Source organism: Sarcophilus harrisii, chromosome 5 (genome assembly GCF_902635505.1).
Source record: "Sarcophilus harrisii chromosome 5, mSarHar1.11, whole genome shotgun sequence".
NCBI classification, from domain to species: domain Eukaryota; kingdom Metazoa; phylum Chordata; class Mammalia; order Dasyuromorphia; family Dasyuridae; genus Sarcophilus; species Sarcophilus harrisii.
Window position 1 is genome coordinate 169,917,686 of NC_045430.1, and position 22,695 is coordinate 169,940,380.

At 32.2% G+C, this 22,695-nt stretch overlaps 1 protein-coding gene across 13 annotated transcripts in view; it reads right to left on the minus strand.

Annotated features, from left to right (window-relative positions):
* Positions 1 to 22,695, minus strand: part of CADPS2 (calcium dependent secretion activator 2) — a 678,697-nt gene that overhangs the window by 349,351 nt on the left and 306,651 nt on the right. For all 13 annotated transcript variants that reach the window (XM_031938931.1, XM_031938932.1, XM_031938929.1 and 10 more), the window contains exons 5-6: positions 19,187 to 19,423; positions 13,237 to 13,358 (exon numbers count right to left, since the gene is read on the minus strand). In XM_031938931.1, the coding sequence (XP_031794791.1) occupies positions 13,237 to 13,358; positions 19,187 to 19,423 (359 nt within the window). The remainder of the gene's footprint in view (positions 1 to 13,236; positions 13,359 to 19,186; positions 19,424 to 22,695) is intronic.

Genomic DNA, 22,695 nt, shown 5'->3' on the forward strand with positions numbered 1-22,695 from the left:
ATCAACTGAAGGTCAACAATAGTTCAATTATAATCTCAAGAGGAAAAGACAAGGAGACATCAAGGAAGATCAGACCCATTTATATCCCTTAAGAAAACCAAGTTAGTTGTTTATCTTAATTATAAATTTTGAAAGTAACTCAAATTACCATTCTTTAATCAAGTTACTTTCCAAAAGTAAAAACAATAATAATAGTAACCAAAAGACCTTAGGAATAATGACAAGGTTCATGAGATGAATGTGAAAATACATGAGAATATGTGATTTTTATAAAATGTTTTCAACTAAAAACATAAAAGTGCTCTATACTTCACACAAAATTCAGTAATATACCTCATTTAACACCCAGGGATTGTCTTCTCCCACTGTCTAGGAATATGAAGGGCCCATTTAATTTGAAACTTTTTTCATGAAGCCTCTTTTACCATTTCCTATCTCTACCCCAAAATAGAAATGATTTCTCTGTCTTCATTTTTCCATAAGCACTGACCAAGACCTCTTTTTTACCTTCATATCTTTTATCATAGTTAGTTGTGTATGTGTCTTTCCTGAGTTTACAATGTACAAGCCTTGAGGGCAGAGTTGATGTTTGCTTCCAACAGCTAGCAGTTTAACTTGCACACATAACAGGTGTTTCCAGAATGTATAGAACTATATACAGCATTGCAAGTATAGAAGAAAAACTGGAAATACTGTGATAACAGTCAAATATTTGATATTATAGCATACAAAAATCCCAAAAGATTTATTTCCTTTGCATTTAATGTGTGTATAATGCCTGGAACACACTAATCACCTATTTCAATATTTAATATCTATTTTAATGTGTATATAATCACCTATTTGACTGAAAAAGTATGAATTATCCAGAATGTAATTAATAACTTACTTTGTTTATATTTAACTAAAGTTCCCATTCTTATAAATTTTACTTCTACAATCTTTATTATTAACTATTTTAAAGCCTACTCATGTGGTTAAAATTTTGTTAAACTTGAGTTCACTGGGTATAAGAATTATTCTTATATTCTTATAATATTTATTCTATATCGTATTCTAAACATTGTGAATCTTATATAAAATTATGTAGATTTCAATTAAAATATACTTTCCAATTATTTACATATTATTTTTCAATGGATTTCACAGACATAATTTGAAAACGGAGAACAATATAAATTCATTTTACTGACTGTTGGACTTTCACTTTCTGGATCTCTGATTTATCAAGACTTCTTTCAAGTTGGAAATCTTACATAATGTAACTTGAATGTCTATAACATGCTGAGGATCCCCAAAAGAAAGACACCAAAATATTTCTTGCTTTATTTTAGTCAAAAACTCCTGGATTTGGATTATACTTTGCCCTAATAGTTAAACTATTCTATTCTGAGTTTTCTTATTTGGATCCACACTTCAATGTTCATGAAAGCTTTGAGCTAAAGTTCAGTTCAATAAATTTCTGAGAAGAGCATGAGAGGATAGTGTACTGTACATCATATATTAACATACTATGCCAATATGAAAGATACAGCTGCAGAGTTACTGTCAGCATTTATAGAATGGTACATCACACAAACCCTGAAACACTTTGACAGCCACATTTTACCATAACCAATATAAATTTCTACTGACACGAAGTGCGAAACAAGACTGATTTTTTTGAGTAAACATGTGACAACTGCAGAATGCTTTCACTGATAGCTGACACTTGGGTATTATTCATGCTGAAAAATGTGACTTTCTTTGGGAAATCAACTTTTTAAGATTAAAAGATAGTCACAAGCTTAAACCTAAGATGATGATGCAAAACCATGAAACAAAATCACTAGAATATAGACAACAACTTATTTAAACCAGGGGGCTAAGAAAAGAGGAAATAAGAAGGTTCCTTTAATCTCAAGAAATTGTCTAAAATTTTTTCCACTACTACTCAAGCCCAAATATAGATACTTCCCTTACATTCCTGGGTTTTCAGAGGCATATTATAAAAATCTGAAAGTAAATAGACAAATGAAGAAAAAACATGTTGTCTTAGACATATGAAAACTATGACCATCTCAAAAAAAGCAAAGTAAAACAAAACAAACAAGAATCTCATCCTACTCCAGACAAAGAAATAAGTTCTGTGAATCAGGAAATTTAGAATAAGAAGTGACTTTAGGACATATGCTCCAACCTATATTTTTCTACATGAGTAAAAATGAGGTTCAGATGGGTTAAGTGACTTCCCCTTACCGATTTACACAGGTAGTAAAATGTCAAGATCCCAAGATTTAAAAACCCAAGTCCTCTTGATTCTGAGCCCAGTAGTCTTTGCATTACATCATAGTGCCTCTTTCAAGATAGATAAAAAACACTATTAAATATTAAGAATAGTAGCTAACATTTATAAAGTACTTTAATATTTGGAAAGCATTTTATATCTGTCATCTCATTTGATCTGATATCATTTAATTCCCATAACGTATCTGCGAAGGAGATGCTTTTATTCTACTCATTTCGTGTATGAGGGATCTGTGTTTGAGATGTTACATGATTTGCCTAGAAGAGAATATGAAAGTAAAGATAAGAGATAAGAGTCTCTATTAATGTCAAATAATTGCACTGAAATAAATATTTCTACTCTTTTTATTATATACTATCTCTTTTATACTCATTTCATTTCCCTTTCCTTATGGCTATTATGTTTGTCTATTATCTGATTATTAATTCTATGAACCTCTCATCACCCCACCCAATTTTTCAATTTGATTGAATTATTTTTTTCTTCTGCTTTAATTTTAACCAACCCATTTAGTTTCTTTCATATATTCATTCAACAAGTCCTTTGTTCAACTCATCTGTTTGTGATATGGAATCAAGACCTTTCAATACCCTGGATGCTATGCAGTTTATCAAGGTTCTTCTCAAAACGTGAAGCCCCAAATTAAACATGCTGTTTGATCAGGGTAGAGAACAGAGGGATGGGGACCATCAGCTCCTTCTTCATGTAAACTATGTCTCTAAAAGTAGAACAAGATCATGTTAAATTTTGGCCAACATCTCACACTTGCATTATGAGCTTTCTGTCCAAAGGAGTCATATCTTTTTTTCAATCCCTTCCAATCTAGTGGCTTTGGACTATACCACTCAAGTGAAATTTCTTTCTCCAAAGATCTAACAACTGACCAATTTAATGATCTTTTCTCAGTAAATTCTCACTCCATTTCACCTCTCCAGCTTTTGATGCTATTAAAAACCTCCTTTATTTCCTCCTCTTGGACACCCTACCTTTTAGATTCTATAACACTGATTTTCTCAATCCTACCTATCTAACAATGTTGTCTTTTTTTTCCTTTGCTAGATCATCTTAGTCTAACTCATTAAGATGGGACATTTCTCAAGGGAGATGATTCCCAAATTTCTATGGGCAAACATCATCTCTCTTGGGAACACGAGTTCTGCATTATCCATTGTGTACTGAATAAATAAGATTGCTCTGTAGGGATATCAAACTCAACATACCCAAATTAGAATATCATTTTCTTCCCAAAATTATACTTCAAAATTTCCAATTTGTTTTGAGGGGCAGCATATCTTGTTGCAATCATCCACTTACCTTGCAAGCCCTATCTCTCATTGTCTCAAATTTGATGTCACCTTTCATTCATTCCTCTCTCTCACCTACCATTTCCAATAAGTTGTCAGGTCTTCAATCACACTTCTCAAATATGTTCCCACTTTATTCAATAAGTCTCTCTTATTAAAGCTTCTTTTCTATCCTTCACAGCACTCTTAACTGATATTCCAGAAACACAGATTTCACTACATCATTCCTCTACTAAAAAATGTCTAGTGGCTCCCTACAGCCTCTAGAAGAAAACACAACCACACTGTTTCTCATCACTTTGTCTTTCTCAAGGGAAAGCAGCAACATCTTATTCTCTCTGTGTCAGGAACTGGGAAGCCATGAGACTTTCTGTTAAGGTAGGTCCAACTAGGTCTTGGAGAAGTAGAAGATTCCAACCCCTTTGTAAGGATACTCATATGTCTTTTAGCTTAAAAGAGAAATTATAGATTGAGAACTAGGGTCTTATAAGTCATTGAGTGCAAATTCTTAAGTTTGTTTTTTCCCTCCTATTTATTTTAAATTGATTCAATTTATTTTTCTACATTTTAAGTTCCAAATTATCTCTCTCCTTCTGTCTGTCTCTATTTCAATCTCTGTCTGTCTCTTTCTCCTTCCCTCTCCCCCCTCTTTTCCCCCTGCCTGCCCCTTGCAAATGAGTAAATTAATATTTAAAAAAATAAAACATTTGTCTAGGATCACATCAATTCTAGGTAATGCAATCTTTCTGGCTCCCACCTGCTCCTCTGACAATAGATCTTTTGTTGAGTCACTTTTGAGTCATGGCCAATTTTTTGTGACTCCATTTGGGGTTTTCTTAGCAAAGCCAGTGGAATGGTTTACCATTTTCATCTCATTTCATGGATGAGGAAACTGAGGCAAACAGTTAAGTGACATATCCACGATCATGAAGCTGGTAAAGAGTCAGAAACCAGATTTCAACTAAGAAAACTAAGTCTAAGTCCAGGTCCAACCCTCTCTTCACAATAATGCCTACTTTTCCCCAATACCAGATCTAGCACTCCCCCTACCTCACAATACTATTAAGGGTATTATAAATTTATATAAATTATTTTTGAAGGCTTTATATGTTTCTACTGAATCTAAAATTTTCCTCAAACTCTATGTGCTTACAAGTTCCCATTAGAAGAGAATTTGCTCACCTCTCTTCAGCAAACCTGTCTATTTATTCAGAGTGGTTCAGTTTGCCAAACCTGTCCAAGTGACCAATGATAAAAATATATCCCATTAAAGGAAACACTGGTCTTTAACAGATGTAGTAGAAAAATTCCAGGCAGTGTCTTTGACACTAGTTCCAGTAAGATCTTACACTCCCTGGCAATTTATTGGAAAAACACAAAATTTATTGCTGGAGTTAAATCCCATTTCCAACAACTTTTTAATTCTCTTACCACAGGCAAGTCAAAGTCTTTTAAAATCTTATTTTCTTATCTGTAAAATGGAGTTATCTCAAAAATGTAGTCAGAATACAGTGCTTGGCAAATTTTAAACAGCTATGTAATATTAGTTATTATTTATAGGATAAATTCCATGAATCTTATTTCAATTCTATTTTTTTGCTTATATGTATATGTGTATCTATACATATACTCTATACATATACATACATACATACAGATAGATATATAAACAAACATGTGTCATCTTCTCTGGAGAATGTAAAGTCTTTGAATATAAGAATTCAGCTCTTGTAATCTCAGTATCTGGCACCTAATAGGTGCTTAATTATTTTTGCTGACAGATTTTGTTAGCAAAGAAACCTGAGCACTTTCTCCAGTTATGTTGCTATTTTATACAGGGGGAATTGAGATGAACAGGACTTGTCCAGGGTCACATAGCTAGCCAATGACTTGTCTGAGGCCAGATTTAAACTCAGACCTTCCTGACTCTAGAGCTGGTGTCCTAGTCAATTCACCATTTAGCTGCCTCAAAGCAAGAAGATCAAGGTTCAATCTGATACCTTTTGGCGGCATGACCACAAGTTATTCTTTTAATCTCTCAGTCACTAAGGCAACTATCTAAAGCTCTAAGTTGCAGAGTGGGTGGTGATCTGCACTGGCAGAGAGAGTTTTCTATACATAAAAACACAGGTTTAGTTTTTAAAAACCTACAATTAAAAAAAAATTCATCTATGCACAATGGCAGGAAAAAACAGCCTCTAATAAATCCTTTTTGATTGATCAATAGTAGTACATAAATGTGGGATTTTTGTTTGTGTTCTTTTGGGATGATTAAATTGAATCCCTTCACACACACACACACACACACACACACACAAAAAAAAAACTAACAGCATGTGTTTCTATATCTGTTCCATAATAAGAGCTAATAAGTGAAATGGTATTGGAAAACTTATTCGGATATAACACATTAAAATGAAAAATTACATATTTCAAATAAATATAAAAAACTAAGGTGAGTTTCTGTGGGTTCTTTATTTACACAAGCATGAATACAAATGCTCTGCCATTCTGAATTGCTTTCAGTTATAGCTGCCAAAACCTTTTGATATTTTGACATATTGTTGTAGTTGTGTTTTGGTCTTTAAATTTCCCATTAGAGAAGCAGCAGCAACATTGTCTGTTTGGCCTATACAAGTAAACAATAAAGGAGTCTGAATGTTCTGCCCCAATGACTGAAATGTCTTCTTAATAAACATAAGGCTCTTCAGTTTATTTTCAATGCAAGTTTCCAGTTACTGAATATATCAGTCTCTTACTTGTCCCCCATACTTACCTTTCAAAACTTAAAATGTTCTTTTGCCAGGTACTCATTTTCATTAAAATGTATTTGGTAAAACTTCAAATTGCAAGTCTACAAATACAAAACTAGTTGTACCAGTTAAAAATGTTTGGTGCCTTGACTTTTCAGAAGTGCTTATACATATTTAAAAAATCAGCATCTACCAGGGCTACCAGGAAATTAAGAGGGCTATTTGGCCTATGCTTTGAACTCTAGAGGCTTTTAATTTGGCAGTTAAAGAAATGTAATTCATCTATGAAATAACATTTGAACAGTCTTGTCATGCTTAATATCAACTGTAACACTACATAAATTCTAGATTTTCCTTCCAAAACTGGTGAATTTGCTCACAAAAAGGACTAACCCCTCTTCATATTAAATGAAATAAAAAATAAAATTCACACTAAATATTTAGGGGAGTTTGATTTTATTTTTATGATTTGATAGTTATTTTATATATTTTTGAAACTATGTCTAGCAGTCTCTAAAACTCTTAGTTTCCCTTACATATCTTGAAATGAGGGAAGATAAAGAGAAATTATTTATCAAGTACCTACTATGTGTCAGTCACTGAATTAATTGCTTTACAAATATCTCATTTGACTCTGCTAATAAGCACATTGATTAGAGTGATTAAATCTCTGCCCAGAATACTATTTCCTATAGTTGAAACCAGCATTTTCTTGGACCTCTTCCTGGATAGCTGACTTTTCTCCTAATCTACTTGCTGGCATTCATCCATTTTTGTTTCATCCAGTCCTTAGCAATTCCCCTCCAAAGCCCCTCTGACTACAGATCACGTTTTGGAATTGGTAAGGATTTCACTCTACTTTTACAAGATGGTCATTCCACAGCTAAAGCCCTAGGTTGAAGGCTAGCTACTACCCCACCACACCCATTAGCTTTTTTTTTTTTCCTCAACTGGCTTATAACAAAATATTATAACATTTGTTAGGGGTGGGGTGAGGTGTTTTATAGCATTTAAATGATATTTCTTCATTTCCTCTTTTTCTCAAAAATAAACAAGAAAATCCCAACAAGCAAAAACTAGCCTACATCCACTAAAATATACTAAGCAAATAGTCAGTAAAGTGATTTTTTTTATAACAGTGATCTGAGACTCAACAAAACATCTGACTGGGCACTTGTACTCTTTATCTCAATGTTGAATAGGCAATCTACATTACAGGAATGAAAGTTGCAGTGGCTAGGTAACTTCATTCAATTTATTGGAAAATATGGATAAAATAAGGCATTTTAATTAGTAATAGAGAGAAGACTGAATTTATCTCCAGCAAAGCCCAAATTGTTGAAGCAATAAAATGTAGAAAACGTGTCAGAGGCATGATTTACAATGATGATGGAAGATAATGCAATTTCCATCCTGTAGAGTAAGATGAATTCAAGGATAAAGTAACTATATAATTGAGAAAAGCTGCGGTCGGTAAGCATTTCATAAAAACCATTTTTCAACAATTTTCTCTGGAACATTTGTATATAAAGAGAAATTGAAGCCTTTTGGGGGGAAAGAGGAGGTCTTCAAAAGATTATATGCCCCAAAGCTAATCAGGAAACAGAGATACTATTTAAAAAGACCTCAGTGAGAAATATGTCAATGAGAATTCCTACTCAAATACTAATCAGAATTAGTTCATTATGATGTCCTAAAAAGTAATAATTGTTAGTGATTATTTAAATATATACATATATATATTTATACATAATATATACATATATATATTTATACATAATATATGTATGTATTACATATGTATAGATGTAATAAATATATGTATATATGCATGTATATGTAAGTTTCAAACCTAATCTAATGTTCATTACTTTTAACCAGGTATAGAACTTACTTGCACAACCACAAAAATGCTGAAAAAGGTATCTATTTTGTTTTGCTCAAATTCCACGATTAAATCAAGCATGGATGGTGGCAAGTATAGAAATTTCCCCTACCTCCAAGATTATGTATTCCTAGTACCACCTCCTCCTTCCTAACCCAAAAATCCATCCATCTTATGAACACTTAGTGAAGCTCCATGTTTCATCCAACCTGTGACTGTTCTACTAATATTATTTTTGACCCTCAAGAGCAAGGTCTATCAACTATTGGAATTCTGCATTTTACCATGTCTCTTTTGCATATTTGGGTATTATACTCTGTAAATATAAGAATAAGGCATCTCAGAGAATGAGGATAATTTGAGGTCCCCTTCATGCAGAGGACTATAGAACCTTTAATAAAATTCCACTGGCTCAGAGTTTTATCTCAATCTCTTTTATGGTAGATGGGATGATTCTAAATCCCACATCTCCTATTTTTTTTAAAGTTAATTATTATTCTAAAATCTCCAAAAGTTGTATATATTGACCCCTAATTTATAATGCATTTTAAAAATTCATGTCAATGAATTCAATTAGTATTATCCACAAATTACTTCATTATATATCTTCCATTATTTTAAAGCTGGGATGACATGTCCATGCAAAGTGAATTGACTATAGAAATAGAGATATCTTAAAAAAAAAACCTGGTGCTAAAATTAAGTAATGCTTGCTATACAACGAACCTTGAATATTTAATAATATACATTATTGTTATAGTGCTTCATATTTAGGCAAAAAGGTAAATCATTAAAATATTTAATTAATATAATTTATACAGAAAACAATAATTCTGGGGTAGATTGATTCCAGGGGTAAGGGAAAAAGAAGAAAATTTGTGGCTACCATCTCTCTCTCCCCTGAAGAGAGTAATCAGCTATAATCCTATTTTTTTCTCCTTCTCCAAATTTTATCTCATGAATAAAAATCAATTATCACTCCAATTTTCTAATACTCATGTTTTATCAATCTAAAATGATGACAGTTTAATTAAATAATCATTTATTGAACATCTACCCTAAGTCTCATGCTATATTATGAGTGAAAATATAAAGAAAAATTAAAAGTTCCTAACTAGATAGTCTTGAGGATGATACAGTGGAAAGTATAGCATTCATTTTGTTGAACCCTTTCCTATTAGATTGAGATATGTGGTGGGGATCAGGGAAAGATACATAAAGTATATGACATATAGTTAGATCTTAAAAATGGATAAGATTTCATCAAGCAGAGATTGTAGGACTGAGCAGAGAAATATACTTTATCACATTTTTATTAATGTCAGATTCCCAGATTTGGAACATCCAGGGGAAAAGGACTAAACAAAAATTTAATGCCAAAGAGAAGAGCAGAGGGAGGTTAATTCCTGGGTCATAAACAGAATACATAATACAGAAGAGAGTTATCTCTGCTTGTCAAAACATTTCTCTTCAAAACAAGAAAACAAAACACTGGAATAAAGGCCCTTATCACCTTTCCCCTAAACTACTGCAGAATTTTCACATAGGTCTCCTTGCCTCAGTTCTCTGGGTTTGTATTCCAATTATTGTTTCACTGCTAATGTATATTTCTAAAACATAGTTAAACTTATATCATGCCACTCCTACTTAATAAACTCTAGTGGATCATTATTACCACTGGTAAGAAATATAAAGTAAATCTTAAATCTAGTAGTCTTTTTCTCAATTCAGATTCTTTACAATTTCTTTCTAGTCCTTGATGCTGTTAATCACTCTCTTATAGATACTCTATATTTTAGATTTTTGGGACCTTCTCTCTCTACCCCTTTCTTGTTCTCCTTCTTTCTTCGTGGCTGATGCTTCTCAGTCAGATCCTTTGCTGGATCTTCATGTAGATCTTTCCAACTATCCACTGGTGAACTCCCCCTTTCTCACCCTATTCCAGAGACTGTCCCATATCTCTTTTACTTCTTCCTCTGTATGTATTTTGGTGATCTCACCAGTATCCATGGGTTCAATTATCACATCTATGTAGATGATTCTAATATCTATCCCTCTTTCTCCCTCCCTCCATCTCTCTCTATAAGTAGATATGTACACACACACATGCCCACAGACACACACCTTGGTCTTTCTGTTAAGCTCTAGACACAAATCACTAATGACCTATTGTGGACATTTTGAGCTTGATTTCCATAGGGATCTCAAATTTCATATATTCAAAATGCAACGCATTTTCTTTGCACCTCTCCCCATTTCCATTTTGCTGTCGATGGGACTATTATCCTCCCAGGCATTTGGCTTGCAACATCAATGCCATCACTGATTCCTTTTTGCAATCATCCTACATATACAATCTGTTGCCAAGTGAGTTTCTACCTTCACAAGACCTCTTCTATAAGTCCATTTTGCTCCAATCACACAGACACTGTTGTGCTACAAGCTCTCATCACCTCTTACCTGAACTACTATAAATAGCCTTCCATTCATGCTCCACTTGAGTTGTTAAAGTGGTTTTCCTAAAGTGCGGGTCTGCCCATATGGCCTCTTCTATTTGATAAGATATTAGATAGATAGATAGATAGATAGAACTATATCTATATCTATATCTATATATATACATATACATAGATCTCTTTATATAAACATATAGATCTATATCCATATAGATAGATAAATTTAACTCTCTATCTATTTATATTTTAACTGTATATTATCTCTTCCATTAGAATGTGAACCCCTTGGAGGTCAGAAACAACATATTTGTCTTTTTTTAAATCACCACTACTTGGCACAATGCTTGGCACTCAATAAATGCTTTACTGATTAAATTCCTCTGTCATTTAAAGTTCTTCACACTTGATCCCAGTCCACGTTTCCAGAATTATGTGATTCCCTTTCAAGTACAACATGGTGAAGCCATAGTAGCTTTCTTATTAATGGCTCCTTATAAACAATATTACATTTCTCAATTTAGTACCCTTGACTTAGTCATTCACACTAGCAAAACATTTTTTTTTTACCTCTACCTCTTAGAATCCTGTTTTTTCAACCTTTTTTCACATTCTATGTGAAACCACCATTCTGTCAGTTTCTAGTGCCTTCTCTATTCCATTCCCAAATGGGTTAGTCTAATCAGGGTATTTTTGATAAAATCTTTTAACCAACATGGTACATTCAAAAATGTAATGTAATGGGTACAATACTCTGTTTGTACTTACAACTTAAGAAGGACATGAAAACATCATAACCAAAAGACATAGTCCCAAATGGTAAGAAAAATGTCACTTTTCCAGGATAAAGAAATCCTTTACATTGTGATACTATTCTGTCTCAGGGTCTAGGATCTTTCTCCATAGCCAGTTCTTTTCTTTAGTACCAGAGAAGACTACTTTGACTTCTTAAAGTATTTATTCTTGTATGTGTGTTTATGTGTGTGTGTGTATGTATGTATGTATATGTATGTATGTATGTATATAATAGAAATGGATGACCCCTACATGCAGCAATAACTTAGAATACTACATATTAACATTTTTGTGTGTTATTGCATTAGTATTATTTTGCTGAATATTTCTAAATTACATCTTAAGCTGGTTTAGTTAGGTAGCATTTCTGAGTATTTGGTCCATAGGTTACATTTCTAACACATTTGGACTACCTTATATCTAAGGTCTGCTTAAACTCTAAGATTCTGGAATTCATTAAAGCCTACCTCAGGTGTCATCATGAAACTTTCCCTGATCCCCCAACTGGAATTGATCTCTCATTTTGCATTTCCATATCATTCTTCATTCTTCATGTCCTTGCCAATGTACTTAGGACATTATAACTTACATTATACTTATTTATTCATCTCTCTTCTCACTACAATACTAATATCTTGAAATAGGAAATATTTCATTTTTATTTTTTCAACCTCAGCTCCTTGATACTTTGAAAATAAATATCTTTTAACTTGAAGGCTTAAGGAGACTGCACAATACAGTAACAAGTATTCTGGGTTGGAAATCCATAGAACTGTGAGTCAGACGCAGTTCTATTATTTAGTCTCTCTATGACTTTGGGCAAATTATTTAACTTCTCTGTGCCTCAGTTTCTTGATGCAAAATGGAAATTGATTTTTTTATCTTTAAAGTGGGATGTAGATATGAGATTTTATGATCCTTGTCTGCATCATCATTTCAATTCAACGAGGATCAGGCAAAAACTAAAAAAAAAAAATTCTCATTTTATTACCTCAGTCCAAGATACTCTTAGCTTTAGCACTACTGGGTAGTCTGATAATTACTATGTTTCTAAATAATTCCTAGATAACTTTTGGGTCCACCAAAAAGAACCTGGAGGTTTATTGAGATAAGCAAGAGCAAAAGAATTCTACACTCTGTTGTAGCATGCACAGAGCTATCCAGTTCAGCTAGTTTTGTGGGTTCTTAGATTCCCAGGGCCACATGTTTTTGGAGATGTGTTCTTCTTTGGTGTGACTACTGTAAATCAGTACCAGTTTCTGGTGACATGTGCCAGCCTCTGGTGGAAAAGAAAAGAGCTGATGGATTGGACAGCTAGAAAGTGAAGTCATTAACCAATGTTTTTTCCTCTTTATCAAACCATGCTACCATCATAGCTGATTTGTTACTATCTTCTATAAAAATCCATATTTATAGAACATACAAATAAAGGTTGTTTATTACGTCCTCACCAATAAAATTTCACCCCTGTGCATATCACAGCATGCCAGTGATACATATTATTCCTTATAATAATTTGTAAACATTTTATTCACTTGTCATTAATTCTACATCTACACACCAGATCTAATTATATCTGCCAAAAATGTAGCTATTCTTCTAATTAGAATACCATTATCAAAAAAAGTCAAATATAGATTCTCTGCACCTGAGACAAGCTATCCAAAAAGCAATTTTAACATGTTAAGAAAACATTTCACTCTACAAAAAACACATTTCTATTAAAATAAAATAAAACAAAACACTATTAATAGCTTACTGTGGCCTTGAGGCTTCAGCCTGATCTGTCTGAAGTTTTTCTCCACCTTCTACTTCCATTGTGCAATAAACAATTCGATTTGGAGCAACTGACTTTAAACCTTGAACTTCCATGATAACAATCTAAATAACAGAAAAGGAACAAAAAGGTACTGTGTCAAAACAAGACTAAAAGAAGAGCACAAATATGGCAACAGTAAGTAATTCTACTCCTGAAAAGTTCTTTGAGCTTTCCCCCTATGGTATTTTTTCATAAAACAACAATGGCAAACCTGTCCCAGCTTGAAATTCTCTCCATAGATTGAAGCAGAACTCAAATGCTATTCTCATGAAGCTATTGTCAATAATCATAGATTTTAAGTTTTCTTTGTCATTTAGTTTTAATAGTATTTTGTGATGATGATAGAAAAGAATATCATTAACAGGAATAAATAGTTTTTGAATGAATCACTTATAACCTAAAAAAATAATCAATATTATTCCCTGGAAGGACGTTATGCCATTTATTTTTATGTTCTTCAATTTCAACTTTTAACAAATGAAGATATAATAAAGAAACAATTCCCACAAAGTTTATTTAAGCATCAACTCAAATATCTAACTATAAATGGGAAATTATTTTAAAATATTTAAATTTAAGGGAAATTCTTTAAGAGATCTCTCAACTCAGGCTGCCAAAATGAAAATGATTTTGTCTAAGCATTCTCAAATGCTTACCTACAAAATGATTCCTAACTGATCCTCAAAACTTGTGATGAGAGATATATGCACTGAATATTATCTACTATAAGGTGATCTCCTTTTTATAACTGATGGAGACTAATGATACTGCCCCATTACACAATAATAAAAGCAGACACTTATTGTAACATTTTACATATGTCATCTGATTTCTTTTAAAAATTTCTCATAGAATAGAGGCGAAATATTCTTATCTTATTTTGTAAATTTGAAAAGCAAGGCACAGAGAGATAACAAACGGCAATATAAGGTCAATGCCACAAGGCATTAATAATGATAATGAAAATAATATGCTTACAACATGCTGGGCACTGTATTATATACTTTACAATTATTATCTCATTTGATCTTCCCAGCATCCCTGGGAGGTAGGTGCTGTTATCATCTCCATTTTACAAATAAGGAGCCTTAGTTAAATAGAGGCTAATTGTCTTGCCCAATGTCACACAGCTGTCTGTCTGACTGGCTGAAGTTAAATTTGAACTCCCAGGTTCTAACTCCAGAGCAGGTGCTCTAATTATTGCACAGCCTAATAGTCGATAGGGCATCTGGAATTTGATCTTGGGGTTTTTTTTATTCCAAATTCAGTATTTATTTAACTGTACCACACAAATTATGTTAATCTCATAAATGTTTTAATGTCTGTTATTTGTTATTTTGGATTATTACTCCCATTGTAACACACCCTATGCAAGTCATTTAATCTTTATGTGGCTGAAACCACTTCCCAGGATTTGGCTATTATGTCATAAGTTGTGATGGATTGCTATCCCACATTACTTACGATGACAAAATCAATGCATGTACTACTATTTGTCATTGAGAGAGAAAGAGAGAGGGAGAGAGGGAAAGATGAGTTATTAAAAATAATTTGGCAAATGTGTTTCAATGTAATTGGTTTCTTTTATAATCTTCAATATTTAAATTTGTACATTTTTAAAATGTAAAGTTGTCCTTGTTTATTTTCATTAAATACAAATTGAATGATATTTATTATATCAACCTTATATTATTATTCATTCTTATAAATTCATGAAGCTCTAGGTATAATTTCATGTGCATACCTTTTCCTTTGATGGCTGATCTGGCATAAAACATATTATATTTTCATATTCAAACATAAGAGCACTTTATAGCATGCAAAAGAAAACTCCATCCCCAAATCCAACATTTCTGAATTACTCATTATACTATGCTATGAGATCTGTTCATTGTGAGAACCATGAGATAATGAGACATATTAAGAAAATCAGTCATCTTCAGAGTAACTTATTCTCCCTTTCAGATAATCCAAAATCCCAGTATAACCTTTTAGAAAGCTGGGAGGAATAAAATGAGAGATATGAATAAATAAATAAATGGAATGTATAATACATTTTAGTTGCTTCTCATTCTGTATAAATTTTTTTTGATATTTTTACCATGTTTAACATATATTGGATTACTTGCCATCTAGGGGAGGGGGTGAAGGAAAGGGGGGAAAATTGGAACACAAGGTTTTGCAAGGGTTAATATTGAAAAATTATCCATGCATATGTTTTGAAAACAAAAAGCTTTAATTTAAAAAAAAGAATAAAATATGGGGGCAATTAATAACTAAGGAAAATAGCCAACACAATGGAATCTTCTGTGTAGATTCAAAGGATCAGGGACTTAATAGTAGAAAGGAACTCCGAAGCCATATCTAGTTCAACTCCTCAAGGAGATGGCATATATAGGAAGTGGCAGAGGAAGGATTTCTACCATTTTCTATAACTCCAAGAGGTAAAGCTTTTTTTTTCCTCCCCAATTTTCACCAAAACAGTTCATAATCAAAAAGTTTTTAGCATCTTTGTCATTTTTGTCAACTGCAAATAAATTTATAAAACTATCAAGGATACAACTGAAAAGAGGTTTCCAGGAATTCATGGAAAATGGTGACATATTCAAAAAGTTCCTTCTTGAGGAAGATATATTAAAGTACTCAATCTACATGGAGCATAATTCCGGAGCAGAGATGAAATATTATTAATTAAACAAAAAATATGTGTAGCATTCAACACTGAGGGATGTGCTGAAACTCTAAATGAAACTCCTGCACCAGCTGAGTTATGTGGAATATCTGCCATTTCTACTTAGTTTTCATAAATAAAGCTCAAATACAAATGTCTGAATTACTGTGATTTTAACCCTCCCCTTTTTGCAGCGAGAGAGAATCTTTTTTTTTTTGCTTAATTTTCATCAGATGGTATAATTTTTACAACCTACATTCCAACATTAAGAATGAAGCAATTATGCAATGTAAGATGATTTTAAGAGAAAATGTGTTAACACTGGCCCATATTTCAGATTATTATCCTTTTTACATGGCATTTCCTTCTTCATGTCAAATGGCCAAAGTGTAAACAAGATGAAAGATAGCATCTGCTGACACTATTTCTGTCACCTCCACGACAAGTTATTGTAAATAGGACCTCCTCAAACACCCAACTTGTGAAACAATCATTCTGTTCCCTACAACAATACTACCATCTGTGCAGGGAATGTTTTGCCCTAAAGAATTGCCAGTTTCAAAAGGTTTTTATAAATAGAGTAACAAGTTTATAAATCTGAATTTATAGGATAAAACTCAGTGACCCCCTAAATCATCAGAGAAAATGAAAGTAAAAGAGACCAGAGAAATTTTAGTTTTGTTCATCATTAAATTTCATAGGAACCTAATTTTAGTCCTCTGTTTAAAAGCCCCTACTAAATTTTTTGCTTGAGATATTGTTAAATATAAGACTTATCTGGTTCATAATATTTCCTTTTTTAAGTTATTTCTAATTTATTTGTTAATGGGCAGGGACAGGAAAAATAGGGTACTAACAAAAGGAAAAAGAGAGAGAGCCAGATGAAAAGTTTCTGAACAATTAATTGAGAGATGACTAAAATATAGATCATATAAGTCATTTTCATATAAGTCATATGAAAATGGCATATGAAAATGAAAGTGGGGCAGGTAAAATAACAGATAGCTATAATAATTTCCTTATAATTATATGTGTAATTCTCAAAGTACATTCAATGACAGTGATATGTATTTAGAATAATTCATCACTAGATGTCTTGAAAAATCATAGGATCACAGATTTAGAACTAAAGGAATCTAAGTTGGCACAGTGTTAAAAGCTCAAAATCGCTATGTTTTAAGTTACATTGAATCTCAGTAATTTAGACCCAAATTGAGGGAAAGGAATAGAAAGAAAGCATCCTAGACTTTCATCCTCTGTACATTTCAACCTCAAAGGACAAAGTAGGATGATGTTGGGAATAGGAGCTGATCACCATATTCCTAACTCTGAATTCATTTACAGAAGAACACAAAGGGAGAAAAGACTAAAATGAGACTTTCCCTCCAGCTGCTTTGGCGTGAATAACTACTAATTTATCCAGTTAAGGCTTAAATATCATTAATGGAGACATTAAAGACTGTAATATCTAAGACTCGGGCTTATACCTAGATTCCTGCAGCTTCCAGGGGCAGCCACTAAGTTCAGGGAATGTGTATTAGATTTCATCTAAACATACATCACATAAAGAACCAAATTATATATGTAGTACATATGATATTTGGATCCAGAGTAAATTAAGGCTCTAAACTCCAGTAATAGCTAAGACTGACAGAAAAATGACAAAAGATCACCTTTAAGCAACAAAAAGAAGAGAGAAACAAACAAAAATACCACATAAACTTCATTCTTTCTAGTTTTACTTTAAAAAAGAAAACTAGGGGGAAAAATTCCTGCGAGATCAAGCAAACAGATCAAAAAAAAATTCTAACAAAAACCTTGTAAATTCCAACCAGGTTAAGAATGACTGACTGAAAAAAAATCTTTATATATATTTGTATACAAATATGTATATATATTAAAATCAATCTTTGCAAACATTGTAAAGAGCAATTATGAAATATGATTCATAATTTGTAAGGCAATGATTCATTTACTAATATTCTAAAAATTTATTATTCTAAAAATTCATAAATATTCTAAAAGTTCTACAAAAATCTATTCTAAAACTATTATATTTATCAGAAACTGCAAAAATGAAAAACAAGCTACATGTGCCAGGCCTGGATAATGGATGAATTTATCATAATGTAGGCCAGATTTTTATACCAGAGTTCATAAATTAATTGTAATAAGCCTGCAAAAGTAGGTGGGGACTAGGTTTGAAGTGTTTTTAATACCAAATGAAGACACTTAATCTCAAAGGCAATAAGGAAATAAAGAACTCAGTCAATAAAAACTCAAAATTTTGGCAATTATATGGAGAACAGAAAGAAGAGGAAAAAGATTTGATGCAGGAAAATCAATGAGTTAAGGCAAGAGGTGATGGAAAGTAGCTACATATATGCAGAGGAGAGACAAGAGGTGTGTGGGGGGAAATGACAAAATATGTTATAATTGTGTCTATATATGTGAAGTGAGTAAAAGAAAGGAGTCAGTAGTGATAGGCAAAGTGGGAAGCTGGGAGATGTGAAGGATGACCCTATGACAGAAGTTTGGTGCTTTTACAAGTTTTGGAAGAAGATGGATATAGGTTGAAAGATAATGAGTTCTACTCTGAAGATGCTTACTTTGAAATGTGTAAAGGGTACCTAGCTTTCAAGGTCTGAAAAATTGTGGATGAGAAGGAATTGAAGCTCTGGGGAGACATGAACACTAATTAAACAGATCTAAGGGTTATTTGTATAGTAAAGATAAAATTAAATCCACAAGTAGACTCTGAATGAGGCAATAGGGAGAAAAGTAGTATGCCAGGGACAGAACTTTGGGGCACACCCAAAGTCCGAGAGCATGATTTGGATAATGATCAGCAAAGGAGACTAAAAGATGTCACAAGGAAGGCACACTTAAAAGTATTTAATAATACTAATTTGCGGGTTAAATCTACATGCATTTGCATATAATATTTAACTAGGAATTTTCAGGTATAATTTAAATCCCATATATGTATATAAATGCTATACATATACACACATTTAAAATAAATGTATATATTTATGTCTGTGTGTATACATACTATAGAAAGAGAGAGAGAGAGAGAGAGAGAGAGAGAGAGAGAGAGAGAGAGAGAGAGAAAGAGAGAGAGAGAGAGTTTTTAAGTTTAAAAGCAACCAGAAAGTGATATTTTTAGTACTTTCTTTATTTTAGTATAAACTGACAGACTATCATGCAAGTACTTACCTCTAATGTGAATGACAATACCACATCTGATTTTGACAGCTGAATCTCATTCTCATCTCCCATATCTAGGAATGCAGAATTCTGTGATCTCTTTAACTTCTGCAGTTTAAATTCCGGACCACCTTTAGATACTGGAAGACTTTCCAAATTAGCCATAAGCAAATTCACGGAAGACCTCATCTCTTCTATGAACATGTTCTCCATTTCTTTTGCTACAAACTTGGGGAATTTCCTTTCCTTAAAAAAATATTAAAAATATTGCTAAACATCATTTTAAATTCAAAATATCACTAAATATGTTTTAAATCACATCATCACTAACTCAAATAATTTTTAAAAGTATAACAAGGTGATAGATTTTTTTCCATGGCAATATAAGCAAACAAATAAATCTAAGTTGACTTTCTAGCATATCTAATCTACAATTTAGTTTAATAGACTAAAGCTTCAGGATTGAACAATTTAGAGTTTAAACATATTGACTCTACATTATTGAGGATCAGTATGATATACAAAAAGCAAGCTATGATGCCAGTCCATCCTAACTTCTTTTGAAAAGGCACCTCCGTGAGAAAACATGCAAACATAATTATAGAAGTCAATTTAATTTTGTTTTATAGGTGATTTGATGAATCTCAATTAGCCTCTGATAGCTTTTTAATTCCTGAAAACTAACTTTTCTTCAATAATAGCATTCAGGATTTAATGTTTTTTATGCTGAGAGTCAGATATTTTGTGTTATCAAAGATATCAAATAATCATTCTGTAATACATTTTTGTGAAATTCATAGTAAATATTCAACAATATGACCTACATTTTCAAGATATATTAGGTAATTTTTATACATAAGAAGATGATACTTTTGTAAAGTGTTAAAGTATATTGACTTCACATTCTTCAACTTACATTCTTAATCATCAGTTTTATGAAATTATATCAAATTCAGAATGATTATTTATTGTTTATAAACAGTTGAGTTAGTAATATACATTATGTATGTTATATATATATATGTATATGTATATAGTAATATACATACATAATATATATGAGATCACAAATTTATGGAAAACATTACATTATATGTTCTCCAAGGTACTGTTGGTGGAATAATGTAAACTAACAATCATTACAGGAAGTAATTTGGAATTATATGGGGAAAGGACAAAAATGTCTATCCAGTTTGACCAGAGACAATAACATTGAGCATATGCCCTAAGAAGGAAAATGCTTTAAAAAATTAATTTCCCAGATTCATCAAAACTAGTTACAAAGAAAATATCCATTAAGTGGGAGATACCTAAACAAATTCTGACATTTTAATGTAATGTTACATGGCAATGTAAGAAATGATGACTGCGATGAAAAAACGGGAAACATGGACTTAATATGAACTGCTGCAAAATAAATTAAAACCAAAAAAAAAAAATCAATGTGCACAATCACTACAATAATAATGTAACAGGAAATTCAATAACAATAAAACAATTAAAATTAAATGTTTTAAAATTATAATGATCAAGTATGATTATAAAAGTTATAGAGGAAAATAAACTCCCCTTATTTCCTGAAGTGGAAGATACTACACATGATGTTGGGCTTGATTGATGTGCTGATTAGTTTTGATGAATTACTTATCTGTCTCCCTTTGTTATTCTTTTGTTTTTACAAAGGATGATTTTCTAGGAGGGCCTATTCATTATGTTAATAATAATAAGAATTCACATTACATAGCAATGTGAAAATTTTCAAAACACTTATTATAAAACACTATGGAGAAAGGCAGAACAAGTATTATCATCTCTGTTATAGTGATGAGAAAATGTGACTGAAAAGTTTAACAGGATCATAGTTACACATCTAATATCAGAGGCAGGATAGAAATCTCGGTTTCCTGAATCCAAGTCTAGAACTCTTTCTACAACATATGATCTTGTTTTCATTATAGCATCAAAGACACAATTTTAAAATTGTTCTGCCTAAAGTTTTGTTAAAATATGAAGAAAGGTATAGAGACAATAATGGCTCAGTTTAATTACTAAAGAAATGTGCTACGATGATAATAATAATGATGACTATGGCAATGATGATGATGATGATGATAATGATGAATTTGAAGACTTTGAAGAAAGCTCTATGCAAAATGTCCTCTACCAGATTCTTGAAATGCTGAAAGTTTTTTTTCATAATTAATTAACACATTTAATAAAAATGAGATAAAAGAAAGGTTGGATGCTGGCCAAGAACGATTTATGAACCATTTTATTAGTGACTCAGAGAGATTTTTCACTGATGATACCAATGCAAAGGTTATTTACAATAACAACCAAAGAGGATTTTGTTTTTGTTTTTGTCTTCCTGAAGGGTGAGATCACTTGGGTAAAAACTCCTTTGGCCTTGGATTCCCTAATTGATTTTAAATAAAGTCAGCCATGTAGCATTGCCCTGGAGGTCATGTAACTGTACATCTTCTAGTCTACCTTTATGAGAAAAATGCAAATGAGCAAAAATCAAAGTGACAACAGGGAATTTTTCAATAAATCAAGTTCCATGATAAATTCTGGGGTCAGCATCTACTCATCATTGTGTCTCATGCAAACTAAAGCTCTACTTCCACTCAACAGTATAGCAATTCATCTTGATCTAAGCCTTTTAAAAAGGCTAAATAATATGTTGTTTTTTTTAAAGTAGTAAAGGATGTAACACATATTTTAGAAAGAGCATTTTTAAAAGTGAAAAAATTAATCGTTTTAATCTCTAAGAATAATGTGAGGAAAATATGTGTTTTATTCAGTTACTAAATACTGGTCATGGGAAATATAATACCAGTTATATAAAATTATGAAATAAGATTTCCCAAGTTCTATTTTAATTTTTATTTCATTAGGTCAAGACAGATTTCACCTTAACTTGTGGCTTAATAGGATAAGGAGAGTGCTTATTTTATATCTGACAACCTGTGTTACTATTTTATGACCTTATGCATGGTGGCTATGTTTCCAAATTATCATAGCACACAAAATACAGTATTTTTCATTAGCAATTCATTTGCATAGACAAAACCAATATAGTTATATCAGGGAAAAAGCAACTAGATATGTGATTTCAAAAGTATAAGTATCTCCAGGTGAGGAAACTCCTTCTCTGAAGGCAGCTAAATGGCACTATGGATGGAGTGACAGATTTAGAGTTAGGAAGCCCTCAAGCCTCAGATACTTAATTGCTATGTGACCTTGGGCAAGTCATTTAATCCTGTTTGCCTCAGTTTCTTTATCTATAAAATGAACTGGAGCAGGAAATGGCAAACCACTCTAGTATCTCTGCCAAGAAAACCCCCAAAGGAGTCATGAAAAACTAAACATGATTAAAACAACTGAACAAGGAAAAACTCTTCTATAATTTTTCATCTTAGATAGAGGCCTAGAGCCCTGAGAAGTTAAAGTATTTAGTTACATACCCAATATATATATCAAGCATAAGACTCTATTTCAGTTGCTTTCTGATCTAC